The sequence below is a fragment of the Oncorhynchus mykiss genome, chromosome 17 (assembly GCF_057628025.1).
Source record: "Oncorhynchus mykiss isolate SJ-2025 chromosome 17, ASM5762802v1, whole genome shotgun sequence".
NCBI lineage: Eukaryota > Metazoa > Chordata > Actinopteri > Salmoniformes > Salmonidae > Oncorhynchus > Oncorhynchus mykiss.
The window spans coordinates 51,835,067-51,850,936 of NC_143038.1; the positions used below are offsets into that span (position 1 = coordinate 51,835,067).

The 15,870-nt window shown below is 41.6% G+C and overlaps 1 protein-coding gene and 1 pseudogene across 8 annotated transcripts; both read left to right on the forward strand.

Annotated features, from left to right (window-relative positions):
• The first annotated feature begins 680 nt into the window (after window positions 1-680).
• On the forward strand, window positions 681-9,411 carry LOC110494453 (SH2 domain-containing protein 5). 8 transcript variants are annotated; one of them, XM_090205921.1, is made up of 13 exons: window positions 681-1,233; window positions 1,884-1,995; window positions 2,150-2,230; window positions 2,559-2,633; window positions 2,733-2,879; window positions 2,991-3,191; window positions 3,334-3,526; window positions 3,960-4,065; window positions 4,347-4,506; window positions 4,624-6,775; window positions 7,025-7,164; window positions 7,765-8,669; window positions 8,828-9,411. In XM_090205921.1, the coding sequence occupies exons 2-10, from the start codon at window positions 1,945-1,947 to the stop codon at window positions 4,813-4,815; spliced, it is 1,206 nt and encodes a 401-aa protein (XP_090062047.1). In that variant the 5' UTR covers window positions 681-1,233; window positions 1,884-1,944; the 3' UTR covers window positions 4,816-6,775; window positions 7,025-7,164; window positions 7,765-8,669; window positions 8,828-9,411. The 8 variants fall into 8 exon arrangements, with proteins under 8 accessions (XP_090062047.1, XP_021425193.1, XP_090062049.1 ...); XM_021569518.3 differs by having other exon boundaries at window positions 4,624-7,164; XM_090205923.1 differs by having other exon boundaries at window positions 708-1,200; window positions 3,334-3,575; window positions 4,624-7,164.
• Window positions 9,412-11,176: 1,765 nt separating this feature from the next.
• LOC110493242 (osmotic avoidance abnormal protein 3-like) lies at window positions 11,177-11,813 on the forward strand (annotated as a pseudogene).
• Window positions 11,814-15,870: the final 4,057 nt, after the last annotated feature.

Consider the following 15,870-nt stretch of genomic DNA (forward strand, 5'->3'; position numbering starts at 1 on the left):
ATACATTATAGGGTAGTGGCTGCAAACTACAAATCAATAGATGTCAATTTGATTCACTCAAAGTGCTGGATGTTTTAGTTGTGGGTTATTGAAATAGATATACCTAATTTTGCAATGTCACTTTGCAAATTAGGCCATATCCATATATCCAGACCGCTTATGAATCATTTTGGTGAATGAAGATATTCAAAACATTGTTTACTTATCATGCAAATTGAAACATGTTGATGAACCAGGAGGAAATGAGATGAGAATAACAATTCAGGAACAATGGGCTACCGCAGGGATACAACCTAGCCGACTATACGCAACTCCATGATTTGTGTATAATCGGCTAGGGTGCTGCTGAACCAGTAGCTGCAGGTACCCTTGGGTTTGAGGAGTACTACTTAACGTCTACTAATTCTCAATGAGTGTACTTTGGGGGGGAATAGTCGACATGGTCATGGAAAGGCTAGAGAAGGTTTTCTCCCAAGGGAAATAAACAAAGTTGTTCATGCTCAACAGTTTCCCTTGTGTGTCCTCCAGCCAATTTGACACAGCTGTGGGAAGCATCCCTATGGAACACTTTCGACACCTTGTAGAGTCCATGCCCTGACGAATTGAGGCTGTTCTGGGGGCAAATGGGAGGGGGGGGTGTAACTCAATATTAGGAGGGAGTCCTTAATGTTTTGTACATTCAGTGTACACTGTCTCGAAAGAGCCATGTTTCCAGTCACGCCCAAACACACCGGTGAATGGCCAACCCTTTTTTGAATTGAGTTGGGAAATATGCTTCTCTGTGGGCTTCAGGGTCCGTGTACATTTCATTATCAAAACTGAGAATGGAAAAACTAAATTTGAAAATCAAAAATCAACTTGTTTTCTCATTTGTTTGGCTTGCACTAGCTGCTAACATAAAGTAATATGACATCTCATTTTGTCTTAGCTTAGCTAAATATTTATTTATATATTTTTGGACAAAACTAAAAACAACATTTAATATATTGTGTTTGTTTTATATTATTACATGTCCAATTTTGAAACAATTGAGAAACGGAATCGTTTTCGTTTTTCCATTCTCCGTTTTTATTCGGAAATCAAAATAACGAAATGTACACGGACCCGTCAGCTTGATAAGGTGAAGCAACCTTGAGTAGGAGGGGAAATCAGAGTTTGGAATTGGAACTGTGGCAGAAGATCCGGAGAACGAGTGCGGAGGTGAGAAGAGCGTTGGTTTGAAACTAAATTAAGGTATTTTATAATAATTAATTTGTTGACATGTTTACCAAACTTGCGCCTACAGGTTAGAAATACTTCACCCGTGCGTAAATGTTTGCTCTGGCCGTTCATACAACAGAATAATGGGTGTCACCCGCGTGCTCTGACTGCTGTAATAATAGTCTGAAGGCTATGGAATTAATTTTGAAATGTGACGAAATCCAAACCAGTATGGCTAAGAGTATGCTTCTGGCAATGTTTGGGTTGTAATTCGACGATTCAAACGAAACAGTCGCAACAATCTATTCGATTGCAGGTGCGCATATAATGTTCAGAATTCACGAGGACAAGGTTTAGATCTAGTGCTTGACTTGGGCAGGAGCTGATTATCGGCACTTGAAAAGGTGTACTGCTTGAGCTCCTGTTCCTCTTATAGAATATTAGCTCAAAAGTATTTTGTAGATCTGACAGTTTCGAGTTTTTGAAATGACTGTAGACTTACTATCTACCATAACACATGTGTCTTGCTTAAATTGAAAGTTTTGCGTTCACAGCTCTTTTTAATACTACCTCCTGGTTACAAAAGCATTTTCCCATGGGTAAAATAACACTACCAGACGCAACGTTGTTGACATGTCCAATGTTTATAATGCTGGGTACTACAATGCTATCTGCTCCCGCAGCACTCAGGATAAGTCCTCCAGAAACAGCAGGACAAAGAAATCTAAATCCGGAGTGATAAGGATGGGTGAGACCCCAGTCAGGGATGATGGCACAGTTACAAGGTCAGCTGAGGTAAGCCATATTTTTCCTTCCCATATGGAAGTACTATTTGTTTGAAATAAAAGTACTTCCCAAGATTGTATTGTATTCTGCGCCTGGTTACATTACATGATGTCTATCTAAAATTGATAGTATGTGTAACATGTAGTCTTTCTTCTTTATGAAGTATGTTGGCTCCTTTCCTGTGGATGACTGTTGTTTGGATGATCAGATGCAGCAGTTGCACACACAGCTCAAGTCTCTCAAAGTAGGTGCTGGTAATAACAAGTTAGAAAGCAGCAGTACTTTAAGGCAAGTCTTGGCTGTTCACAAATGTTTATGGTGGAGATGGGGTCGTGCACAGATCTCTTCGTGGTCAGGTGCTCAAACCACAAAAAGGGCATGAAAGCAATAGGTGGACATATCTTTATAGCCCATTTAAATGAGACATTTAACATGACTTTAACAATGGCTTGCAGGCAGTGGGTTCAGAACGACAATGATAAACTGTAATACGAAGAATATATTGTTTTGGCCCCCCAAAAAACTTGAGACTTGAAGGATGTGCCTGCCTGAGGTGTTGAACTTTTTCACAGACATGCAAGAAAAGGAGGTCTGTGTCCCTGAAATTTTCCATCAAAGGTGTGAAGATGTACGATGAAGATGAGACGGTAAGAGTTGACGTTCTCAGAGCAAAGCACATGTAGCATTGCTGTTAGAGCGGTGTACACTACATCAACATTATTTTTTTAAACTTTCCTTGTCTGTAGACCATCCTCATGGCCCATGCTCTACGAAGGGTCTCCCTTTCCACCGCCCACCCCTCGGACGCCCAGTTCGCCTTTGTTTCCCACAACCCAGGCAACCCTGATGCCCAACTATACTGCCACCTCTTCAAGGCTAGTCATGCCAGAGCAGTAAGAACCAGCGTTAGATCTTTGTCTCCCAAGATGATTGTCAATGGAATTCCTCTGTGATGGCTTTAAGCTGCAATTTATTGTATAATTTGTTTCTGTGTTCCCTCCAAGGCCCAGTTCCTGAACCTGTTGCTGTGCCGCTGTTTCCAGCTGTCCTACCTGGAGAAGCACCCAGAGGAGGCTCAAGTTGAGTCTGCAGGCCCACTGCCCAACTGTACCCCCTCCCTCCTCAACCAGGGCTTCCCTCTCAGTGTCAGCGCCCTTGTGTCCTTCAGAAGGGCCCCCACTCAGGGCTTACTCCCAGGGGAAAAGGTCAGTCAAACCTGTTTGTTTTAACTGAATTGTGAAAGCACAGTGAAATAATGCATTTTTGTGTGTGTGTGTAGCTGAACCCTGTACATTGTGCTAGCCTAGCTGTTGACCTGTTAACACTTTCTATGGGTTCTTATTGTAGGTCTTCCCATTGAAGAACAACAGCGCAACAACTGAGGAACAACCAAGCATCCAAGAAAACGTCATCACCTCTCCTTCCCTGGTGCGCAAGAAAGCCATTCGCAACAAAGTACTGCGCTCAGGGGCCTATCGCTCCTTCACTTACACCCCTCACAAACAACGCCACCTCCAGGATCGTCTGAACTCTCCACAAGGTGGGCTAAGTGTGCAGAGAGCTCTTTCAAGAGTGAAACAGTTCATTAGGTAATGCAAACCCTTAGTGCTTTGTGATGGGCACTCACTCAATGTCTGTGGTGTAGGCTACATTTTCCATGGTATTGATTTGTCATTACATACAGGTTGTAGTAGGCACTTTTTTCACAGGGTTCTGATTACTGTAACGTTAAAAGCTTTTTACCATGCATTTTTAAAGTGAACATGTTATGGCGTTTTATGAAATTCTTTCACAGTTTCCCTTGAAACAGTAGTTGTACTCACATCAGTAAGTTTTTCCACAGTGATTCAACTTGAGGTGGAATGGATATAGATTGGAGGTTATCCAAAGCAAACAACATTTCCCTTGAGGGACATCTTGAATTGTGATCATCCCAAGATGCTAAGGAATCTCTTATCTTGTATGTGAAACAGGAAACGGGCAGGACAAAATGCCAGGGAGGAGAGCCCGGGCCCCGAGCCTTGCTGAAACAGAAGAAGCTCTGGCTCAAGCGGTGTGGTGTTGGGCTGGCATCACCACGTGAGTCCCACTCTCTTTTATTATAATAATATATGCTATTTAGCAGACACTTTCATCCAAAGTGACTTAGTCATTTGTGCATAGATTTTTTTGCATAGGGTTGTCCCAGCGGGAATCGAACCTTGCATTCCTAGCACCGGGCTCTAACAACTGAGCCACGTTTACCTGACTCTCACTTATCCCAGACCAGTTCCTTGTGTGCTTTATGGTGTGTTTGCTTGATGAAAGTCATGTGACTCATCTCAGGGCTACCATTGGTCTTCACCCCCCATGTGTTACAGTGACAGCAGCTCTTCCCTGCTTGCAGAGGACGTCCTGGGCTCGTACCTCCTGTGCCCGCATCCTAAGAGGCCTGGCTGTGGCTCTCTCATCATTCGTTTCTCTTCTGGCCTCATCACCCACCTCATAGACAACACATATAAAGGGACATACCTGCTTGAGGTGAGCTGTCATGGTCAATCATTCCATTTTCATCAACTTTCTTTAACTTCCAATTTAAGCTCTTTGTTAATGTATGTTCAATGTGTAGCTATGAAGTCATTTATGTTTTTTTACTAGAACTGCCAACAAGAATTCTGCACCATTGCTGCTTTGATAGAGCACTACACAGAGTTCAAGGAGGAGCTGGACTTTCCTCTGAGTTGTGCCCGTGTAAACCACTGCTACGAGTGGGAGGAGAATGTTGGCAAGGCACACCAAAGCCTCAAAAGAAAGAATGCAGAATATAACCAGAGGAAGCAATGGGTTTAAAAGTAATTTCTGAACATTGGATTGATTGATGTATCCCATTCTCTAAGAGACACTGACAACATGTTACACTGACACCTTTCATTTCTTTGCACTTAAATACAATACAATTCATTCACTTCTGTGCTTCATTTAGGTTACTTTTATTGTTTGGAGATTTGTGATAAGTAATGTTTATCACAATTCACCTGCTAAAGGGAAGTTTGATCGCAAGGGTGGAGCAGAGCCATATATTTAGATAAATAAATGTAAGGCGTGTGGAGTAAGATGTTGGCACTTCGCCTATGATGTAGTTATTTTTTTTATGTCAGTGTGTTTGAGATGTATATTCTATTTTAGCTGCCCCTACTTTTTAAATTGTAGTTTTTTTTAAAAAGTAGGAATTTAGTGTGTGTATATGAATTAGAGGGATTTTCTATTTTTGTATGTGTTAAGCTGTATGCCTCGTGTTATGCTGTCTGTTTCACGGCATGTTTTAAGATGTTCTGTGAGAACATGGTACATGACTCACTTTACACCACAAAGTGGAGGCTATTTTTATTGTTGGGTTATGCATAATGCATTGCCGGATTTTATGCATAAATGCAGACCTCTAACTTGATCTAAGTCTGTTTTTTTTTAGGGGGAACAAGAAGTGATTTCAATTTGGCTCTTTGGAAAGACGATGGGCAGCAAAAAAAAACATTTTCTTGGCCATTTTCACACATGACGTAGTTTTATCAAGTGTATGGTTGTCTTGGAACGCGGTGGGAAGGGAACCGACAGAGCGAGAGTGTTTTTGTTTTTTGCGTATACTTTTGTTTTTGAGCACGGATTGTATTCATTGGACGACATGATGCCATCTGCCAATACTACGTTTTTATAGCATGTGGATAATTGATTTGACAAGAAATTATTCCAACCAATTAACGGTCTTGCAGGTTAGCTGGTACAGGTTGTGAAACTTGATTGCTTTGAGGCTTGGCCAATGTGGCAAGCTAGCTACCGTCCTTAGCTTAGTTAGCGTTCTGATTTGCTGTCATGCTTCTGTGACCAGATCAACAGGTTAGATTTGTGTTATTCTGATCACTTCAGTTGTAGCATGTCAACTGGAAAGATCTGTCATGGCTGCTAGTTAGATTAATTGTTTAGTTTCCAAATAACAGTAGGCTAGCTATTTATTTTTCTAGCTTGCACAATGCTGAATGAAATGGATTCAACAATTGAATCCTACAGACGAAGAACCATATATGGAACATTAAAAATATATATTTAAAAAAAGAGATATACATAAAATCATTATTGGACACCCTTTTCTATAGTGAACCGGTTTCACAAGCTTTCCGCGCGCTAATTAACAATCATTTTAAATTTAAAGATAGGCTCTCGTGGAATAACCGTTTATGTGCACCACTCAGAATGGACGGACAAGCGCACAACTTTTCTGTTGCTGATGAAAATCGCTGAAATGTGGGAAAGAAACGTAAAACAAACTAAAAGAATGGAAAGACATGCAAAGGAAGATCTTACGGGATGCGGGAAAAGCTTATACAAATAGTAAGGGTCAAGAAAAAACTGGGAAAAGCTGTCCAAAAGAGGTATGTGTTTGATATACGGTTCTTCCAATCAAGCTAGCTATAGAGTACAGTAACTAACATGTATGTTCTGGGTTGTCTAATTTGTAACTATAGAGAAAACGTATTAGCTAAAGTTCGTTGGCTAGTTCGTTACAAATGTTATTGCTAGATTATAGAAGAAACATAGTTAGCTACTTTTTCTCCATCCACCGGATGATTCGACATGGCTACAGTAGCTTGCTAGTTATATGTAACGTTACACTGAATCCTGCAGGGAAGAGCCTGTTCCACGACGTGCAGAAAGGATTGTGGAAAGTAGATTGATGAGCGTAAGCTGCATCTGTTCAACAGTTTCTACACTGTCCCATACGAGAAACAACAATCGTTGATTCTCCGGCTTAGAACAGGTTAGAAATAAGACAAAACGCCTATTATTATAATAGCTATATTGAACACTTGCATAGTTTAACTTTGACAGTAATGATACGTACATTAACGATAACTCTAAAAGTGCAATGTTACACAATGGTGCAATACAAACTCATTCTGTGTATAGGTTGGGAGTGTGTGAAAGATGGAGGTCCTGATCAAGCAATAACCTGAATGTGCTACAGTATATTAAATTCTGAATTTATCATTGTCAATTTTTATTGCAGCATGAGGTGAAACAGAGACGTAAACCTTAGGATACAAAGGAGAACAAACGACGGAAACAAACCAGCACGCAGGCCAGAGATTGCATTTGTGCAAGGTCACTTTCATGTCTGTGTTCCAGCTAACCAACAGCCGTCTTCAGGCAAGTGAAAATGTGAATTAATGTCTATATGAATATCAATTACAAACATATTGTATTCTCTGTACTAGTTTTTAAGAACCTGCTAATTGAAATGTAATTGTTTTGGTCAGGTTGTTCAGGAAAAGTTAGGAGTTCAAGCTGAGGCAGGTGAGGTTGCAGGGTCTCCAGATCAGGCTACTGAGGCTAGGTCTCCTTTAGAAGATGGAAGAGGGAAGCATAGCAATAGGTAATGCGCTATGGATTCCAGCCTGGATTATTTCACTATAGCAGTGCTCTAAACATTAACATAGAGTATCGAATGGATGAATAGTGAATTCTGAAACGGAAATATAAAAATGTTTATTACTTTTAAACAAAATGATGGTAACTAAGCTGTCCAACTACAACCTGAGCATTGAGGACTGAGTGCCGATTACCTTCCCCCTCCCACCGGACGGCACTGGCCTAATTCTCGCCGCCCTACAGGACCCCCGGCCACAAACGGCAATGGCGTGACCGGGATTTATACCCCGGTTATAGCGACACAGTTGCACTCTTAAGGCACGTCCCTAGACCATTGAGAGAATACAAGTTTAACAACATCTTGTTGTCTCCTTACAGGCCACATTGGATACATGCTACAGTGAAAGAGGGCATCAAGGAGCACATTCGATCTTACCCAAGAACCCAGAACCACTACTCTGAGATGAAGGGGGATGTACACAGAGAATACCTCAGCCCTGATCTGAATTTGTTGCGAATGTACCGACTCTACAAAGAGAAGAATACCACATCATCTGCAAAATTCTGGGTTTATAGGGACATTTTCAAACAGCAGAGTCTCAATTTTGGCCAACCCAGGAGTGACACCTGTGGCAAATGTGACGCATTCTTCACTAAGATGTCAGCAGCAACATCTGAAGAGGAGAAGAGGAAGATTGCAGTTGAAAGTGAGTTGCACCATCGAAGCCGAAAAGGCCTACACACAGCTTCAAAGTGACACTGAGTGGGCTAAAGCCAATCCTGACTGCCATGTAATTTCTGTGGATCTACAGGGGGTGATGTACAGCCCTAATCTGACCCACTCTGATGTCCACTACCAGCGGCAGCTGTCAAATTTTAACATTTGCATCCAGGAACTTGGAAAAGAAGATCCTGCATACATGTGTGTTTGGCATGAGGGGATTGCACACCGAGGGTCCATTGAGGTGGCAAGCTGCATATTGAAGTGGGTGAAGACAAAATTCACGCCACTCACCAAACCAGAGGTGCGCAAGTTGATCATCTTCAGTGACAGATGCTGTGGGCAGAATAAGAACTGATGGATGCTCAATCTGATGTCGATACTCGTCTCTATGGGTTACTTTACCCAAGTTGAGCAGAAGTTCATGGTCTCTGGTCATCCTTTTCTTCCTTGTGATGGATCTTTTGCCACCATCGTGAAGAGGCGCAAGGTGTCAGTCCTTCATACAACTGATGATGTTTCAAAGATGATACTTGAAGCACAACCAGCAAAACCATTCAAGGTGAGGTGGTTAAAAGTCACAGGTATTGCACAGAGAATAGTTTACTAACATCCCATCAACACGCAACATGTTGTTCTAACAATAAAATATCCTAATGCTTGACTGTGAAAGTTGTTTATTGATGTCAGGAACTTAAAATGTTTCTGTTCTAATTTCAGTTGAGGATCCTTGGAATCTGTACGCCAAACAGAGCCACAGTCTATTTGAGGGATGGAAGTCGTGGCTGATCTCCAAACCAAAACAAGGAGCTACACCTCAACCTCCCTATTTTGCGAGCCACTACCCTAGAGCATATGAGAGTCCTCTGCCCATTAAAAAAAAAAACAAGTACCAAGATCTGATGACCATGATCAACGACTTGCCAGCTGCTGCACGCTCTTTTTATAAATCACTGCAGAGTGAATAATTTGATGTTAAACCAAGCTACGTAATTAACCGTTTTTTCTGTGAGTTTGATCCCCTGAACCTGTATAGAATGTTTAATCTGAATACATTTCAGAAGACATGTCACCCCTATTGTAGGAAGTTAAATGTGTAGTACGTGTTTTCTATGTGAATCAATGTGTATGCAATGTGTACAGCACAATATATTGAATTCATTTTAAGATGTTCCTAGTGTAGAAAATGTTATGTACAATGTGTTCTGTTGAGAATTATTTTGTGTGTGATCATTTGAACTTTTTTTAATCGGAATTAATTAAAAACAAAAGTCATCACATACAGTATGTGATTATTCATTTGATCTTGATTCCCTCTTTTTTTTATTCATTACAATATACAGTACATCTCTCTGTCACCACATTTATCATTAACTCTAAGCAGTTAATACTTATGAGAGTCCTCTGTCCATCAGTCCTCTGCCCCTCAGTACAGAAGGACATTTCTTGTTTTTAGCATGGGTTTAACGCAATTCAAAACTTAATTGCTGATCATAGTGTTAAACGCAAAGAGAATGGTTTTCTGAACGTTTTGTAATATTGACCTTCGGGACCTGCATAATGGACATGCATGTTGGCACATCACATTGATCCATATTTAATATGTACAAGTTGGGCTTGTTTTGATTTAATTAATTTAATTGTATTCTATTTTTGTAGTTATTCTATGGTATGTTCACATTGAGGACTTCATTTTAAATGAGACTAAGATTTCATGACTCAACTTTTAAGAAAGTAATCAGTGCTAAAGTTGATAGACCACCTTTAAATGAACCTCCATACAAATTAATGAACTACATATTGTATTTAAGTTATTTACATGAAGGGCATCTGTACTTAACATATCAGGTGTTAAAAAAGTACATCTTACAAGAGTCATGCAAAATGTCACATATGCTGTTCTTCCACAAACTGAAATCATCACTGGAGATATACTGTTCTTCCACAAACTGAGATCATCACTGGAGATATACTGTTCTTCCACAAACTGAAATCATCACTGGAGATATACTGTTCTTCCACAAACTGAAATCATCACTGGAGATATACTGTTCTTCCACAAACTGAGATCATCACTGGAGATATACTGTTCTTCCACAAACTGAAATCATCACTGGAGATCTACTGTTCTTCCACAAACTGAGATCATCACTGGAGATTAACTGTTCTTCCACAAACTGAAATCATCACAAGATATACTGTTCTTCCACAAACTGAAATCATCACTGGAGATATACTGTTCTTCCACAAACTGAAATCATCACTGGAGATATACTGTTCTTCCACAAACTGAAATCATCACGAGATATACTGTCATTCCACAAACTGAAATCATCACAAGATATACTGTTCTTCCACAAACTGAAATCATCACGAGATATACTGTTCTTCCACAAACTGAAATCATCACTGGAGATATACTGTTCTTCCACAAACTGAAATCATCACGAGATATACTGTTCTTCCACAAACTGAAATCATCACGAGATATACTGTTCTTCCACATTCTAAGAATTAAAACGGCAATAAAACAAGTATTTTTTTAAATAACAAAATATCAATTGTTGGAAGATATGGGTATGGTGAATTATTTGTCAACCATAAAACACCTGTGGTACACACAATAATATAAAAATAAATGCTAGTCTTAAAATTGAAAAATTCTCACATATATGGTTCTTCGTCTGTAGGATTCAACTGACGATTGACTCTAATTTTGATATTGGCTACCAGTGTCAAACGGTGTTAATCAGGCATTGCCTTGCTTGTCACCAGTACGTGTGTCTGATATCAGACACCCCAAGAAGACTGAGGCAAAAATGGCTGCAGAGTCAGTGAAGGTAGTGGTCAGTTGTCTGCCAATGAATGATAGGAAGCAAATGTTGAATTGTAAGACGGTGGTGTCCGTAGAGATGAGTCGCTGTCAGTGTTTCATCAAGAAGCCAGGGGTGAAGGAGGAGCCACCAAAACAATTCACCTTTGATGGAAGCCTCTTCATCGACTTAAACACTGAGCAGATGTACAACGAGATAATTTACCCTTTGGTTGAGGTTGGCCTACAATAAATCCTACTACATTTTCACAACTTGATTATGGTGAATTACATGCAGTAGCACCAGCTCGTGGACTATTGGACATCTCCAGTACATATCTGAAACTAAATAACATGTCAGTTAGGAAAACACGTGTGCTGCTGGACTTGGCTGGCAGTGAGCGCCAGTTTAAGACGGGTACCACCGGGGAACGGCTCTATGACGCCACCAAGATCAACCTGTCCCAGTCAGCTCTAGGCAACGTCATCTCAACAGATCCCCTACCGAGACTCCAAGCTGACCCGGTTGTTGCAGGACTCCCTGGGAGGGAACACTAGCACCCCGATGGTGGCCTGCAGACAACAACTATGAGGAGAGCCTGAGCACCCTGCGCACCCTGCGCACACAGGGCCAAGAGCATCCAGAACAGGCCCCGCATCAACGAAGACCACAAAGATCCCCTGCTCCGAGAGTACCAGGAGGAAATCAAGCAGCTACAGTGCCTTGCAAAAGTATTCGCCCCCCTTGAGAGTTGTCTTCCAACAAGACAATGATCCAAAACATAAAGCAAAATCTACAATGGAATGGTTCAAAAATAAACATATCCAGGTGTTAGAATGGCCAAGTCAAAGTCCAGACCTGAATCCAATCGAGAATCTGTGGAAAGAACTGAAAACTGCTGTTCACAAATGCTCTCCATCCAACCTCACTGAGCTCGAGCTGTTTTGCAAGGAGGAATGGGAAAAAATGTCAGTCTCTCGATGTGCAAAACTGATAGAGACATACCCCAAGCGACTTACAGCTGTAATCGCAGCAAAAGGTGGCGCTACAAAGTATTAACGTAAGGGAGCTGAATAATTTTGCACGCCCAATTTTTCAGTTTTTGATTTGTTAAAAAAGTTTTAAATATCCAATAAATGTCGTTCCACTTCATGATTGTGTCCCACTTGTTGTTGATTCTTCACAAAAAAATACAGTTTTATATCTTTATGTTTGAAGCCTGAAATGTGGCAAAAGGTCGCAAAGTTCAAGGGGGCCGAATACTTTCGCAAGGCACTATATGTGCCTTAATCTCTGGCCAGCTGGGCAATACCAACCTGTCATGAGAGCACCATGCTTTTCTCCACACTTTGTCTAATCACTGAGAGTAAGAGTTTGCACATCAAAGTGCTAGATTAAAATTGGATTATTCTCCATGGTCCTATTTTAATCAGAGTTTCTGGATGGTCAGTTGTCTGCAGGGCCCTCTGCTGGTCCATCGAAGCCACAGTCCAGCACTACAGAGAAGGAGAAGATTAAAGAGGTGGGTTAACTTCCACAAGAAGTTGACTGAAGCTGCTTAGCAGAAGGAGCTCAACTAACCTATTTGTGACCTTCAGGAGTATGAGGAGACGCTGGCCTGGCTTCAGGCTGAGTATAATGCAGAGCAGGAGTCCAAGGCCAAGCTTCAGGAGGACATTGCTGTCCTGCGCTCTTCATATGAGACCAAGCTGTCCAATCTGGAAAAGTCCCAGACCAGCAGAGGGCACTCTATTACCACTGCTGGTACCATTACGACATCCCTGTCTACGTTCAAAACTCCAACCAATTCAAATTTCACACAGACGACCATAGCCAAGGATATTAATAAGACAAATTTTCTGAAGATAAATAGCTTTAACAGTCAGGTGTATAGATAGTGCTCTAGTACATTACAGGATATTAAGCCTTGTTTTCTAATTGCCTAGTGTCAGAGCTCTTCATCCTTATTAAACAAGCTCTTGAGGAGGAATTATGTTGTGTCACTGCACATGAGCTTAGTGATTTGGAACCAGTCCTAGCCAAGATACCCATGCATCAAGTTCCCAGTACTTGTGGGTAACCGGTTATGCATGCATTTTGTAGTAGTACACATCTGAGTAGGGCGGCCCCTTTAATGATGTAACTTCTCTTGTGGGTGAGCCAGACACATGCATCTTGCCAGATGACCAGTGTCCAGACAGGGTCTGAGGGGGAGGAGAATGCAGACTCTCCTCCAATCGGTACCCCAGGCCCTCTGGACCAGAAGCATGTCCTCAAGAGGTGAGTTACCACACTCACACACACTCCCTTTTATATAACATAATGTCCAGTGGTGTGGCTTGGTGCTCTGTCCTGTCTCCAGGCTACAGCACACCGACAGAGGAATACCCTGGCAGATCAGAGGAAGAAGCAGCTGATTGGCCCTGGCAGAGAATGGTGAGGAGAGTGACAATGTGATCTTCAATGTCTACGACTCCATCCAGGAGGAAGTCCATGCTAAGAGTCGACTCCTAGAGAACACCCAGGGCAAGGTGGGACACATCTTCATGGAAAAGAAATGCCAGATTAATGATTTATCTACTAACATGCTTGTTCCTGTACCACATTTCTGTCACGCATTTGTATTGTTTTCCCTATTCTGTTAATACATTATGTACTGTGACAGACTTAAGTCTGTATGGTCATTTTGTGGTGTTCTCCTGATGTGATGCCACAGCTGAAGGTGGCCACGCTGGAGATCCACAACTTGCAGGCAGAGTTTGAGCTAGAGAGGAATGACTACCTGGCAACAATCCGCAGGCTGGAGGGGGAGGGCAAGCTGCTACAGAGCCTGTTAGAGCGCAGGGCCCCTCTGGTCCGTCGTGACTGCAACTACAGCAACTTGGATCGCCTGCGGACGGAGGCCACTTGGGATGACGACAGCGTCACCTGGAGGCTGCCTGACATGTTGGTGCAGAAAACAGCCCTGCTATCAGGTGAGCGTAGGACCGGGGAAGAAATTATGTTGTGAAGATGTCTTTGAATTTAGAACGAATGTTAATCTTTCAGTGGATGGACTATTTTTATTTAGATTTTCAATGTTGTGATTACATGGATGGTTGGTCCTGTTTAGGTTTCTCATCCTCTGTTGTGTCCCTTCTGTCTTTCAGCAGTAGCTCCTTCAGCTCAGAGGCTCTCTGTGTGCATGAGCTCAGCGGCTGACACAGGAGAATCCTTTCAAGTTTGTACTTTACATTTTTTTTATTATTAAACACATTTATATTTTTTACCTCCCCTATGGGATATGAGGAACAAAACGATGATCCTTCATCGTTGCCTGTTTTGTGCAGGACGATGAAATCAGTATATAAAGAGATGAACCGCAGCGACAGCGAGAACTTCGCCAGCAACTACTTCAAGCCTAAGAGAGTCAACCAGTTGCTGGGCGTTGAGCCACAACTGTGACTGAGGTGCAGTTAATGTTAACATAAAAACAGTCAAACTATTCATTGGTATTTTAATGAAGTGTGCAGACCAAAGGGAAAGTCCCCAAATAGACAATAAAATAATACAATTCAGATACTTTTGGAATCAACATTCAAATAAAATGTGACAATCATAACACCACATCATACCAATGTACTGCTTGCTAATACAAAATAGTTTTAGAAGGGTACAAGTCAGTTACTGGAAACATTCAAAAGATCTAACCTGCTATCTGCTTAACTTCAACAGATAATTTGCCCTACATGTGTGGCTATTCCACTGATGACCTCTTCCCATGCAGCAGTTCACTCAGCACCCCAGAGGAATGGTACGCCTCACCTGACCTCCAGCGGCTCCAACATTGGCCCCTCACTCAGCCCTGAATCTCTCCTCCCTTTCCCCTTCCGCCTTGAGTCACTGGGGATCACCCCAGCCAATGGCAAGGTGAAGAGGAAGAAAAGCAGAACATAGAGAGCTGGGCTACAGAGGCACTCTGTCACCACCTCCCCCAGTCTATCAATTTCTACCTGCCACCCTTTTTGACCACTAGAGACCTCACAATTCGTTGGCTTGTTTAGGTAGAGTATTTAATTCATCCACTGTGATTGACCCTAGGTTGTTAGTAGTTCACTATTGAACTTTCAGTAACCAGCAATATAATGGCACTTTTAAATGGACACTTGGTCTGGCAATGTGATGCTTCTGGTGTTTATTATTATTTTTTGCACCTTTTTAAATGTTAGCGAAGATAATGCCACACCATAGTGCTTGCAGTGACTCTTAATTCTGTGATACAATGGTTTATCCAACCTTGAATATAATATTTATCACTGTTGTGGTTTTTGCTGCTCATAAACTGTAATTGTTAATACAATATTATTTCTGTAGCTTACTGTGTATCTTGTTCATTTCATGTCTCGTACTACTTCACTTCCCAGAATACATGTCTGGTTGTGCAAAATATTTGTTTTTGAGCATCATTAACAGGAAGGTCATCTTCAGTCTTTCAGCATCAGTGCTAAGAAATAAGATCTGAGAGGCAAACATGTCAGACCAGTTTCAGTGTCACACAATCTGGATGACTCCACAAATGCACTGGGGCCAGGGTGGTGTTGTCATAGCAGCAGTGTTAACAAGCCATGTATGACGGTGGAGGGTAGCCTCCGGTTTCCTGTCCTCTAAAAAGACGTGTCAATGACGTGTTGTCTGGAAACAAGACGAGTGTGGAGCAACCTTGTGACCTCCAGGGAGCTGAGTGACACAGACAACCTGAATTGATTGTTCCCTGGGTTGTAATAATCTGAGCCGGGTTTATTTGGCTGTAAAATTTAATTGACCTTTTCTGAAAATTTAAGTTGAAAGGGTTAGTTAACCCCAAATGACATTGTTTTCCTTACCCTGTAAGCAGTCTATGGACAAGGTATGACATTAATCCATGCTTTGGTTGTTTAAATTGTCTACTGTTTCAAATGTTAACTTGTGAGC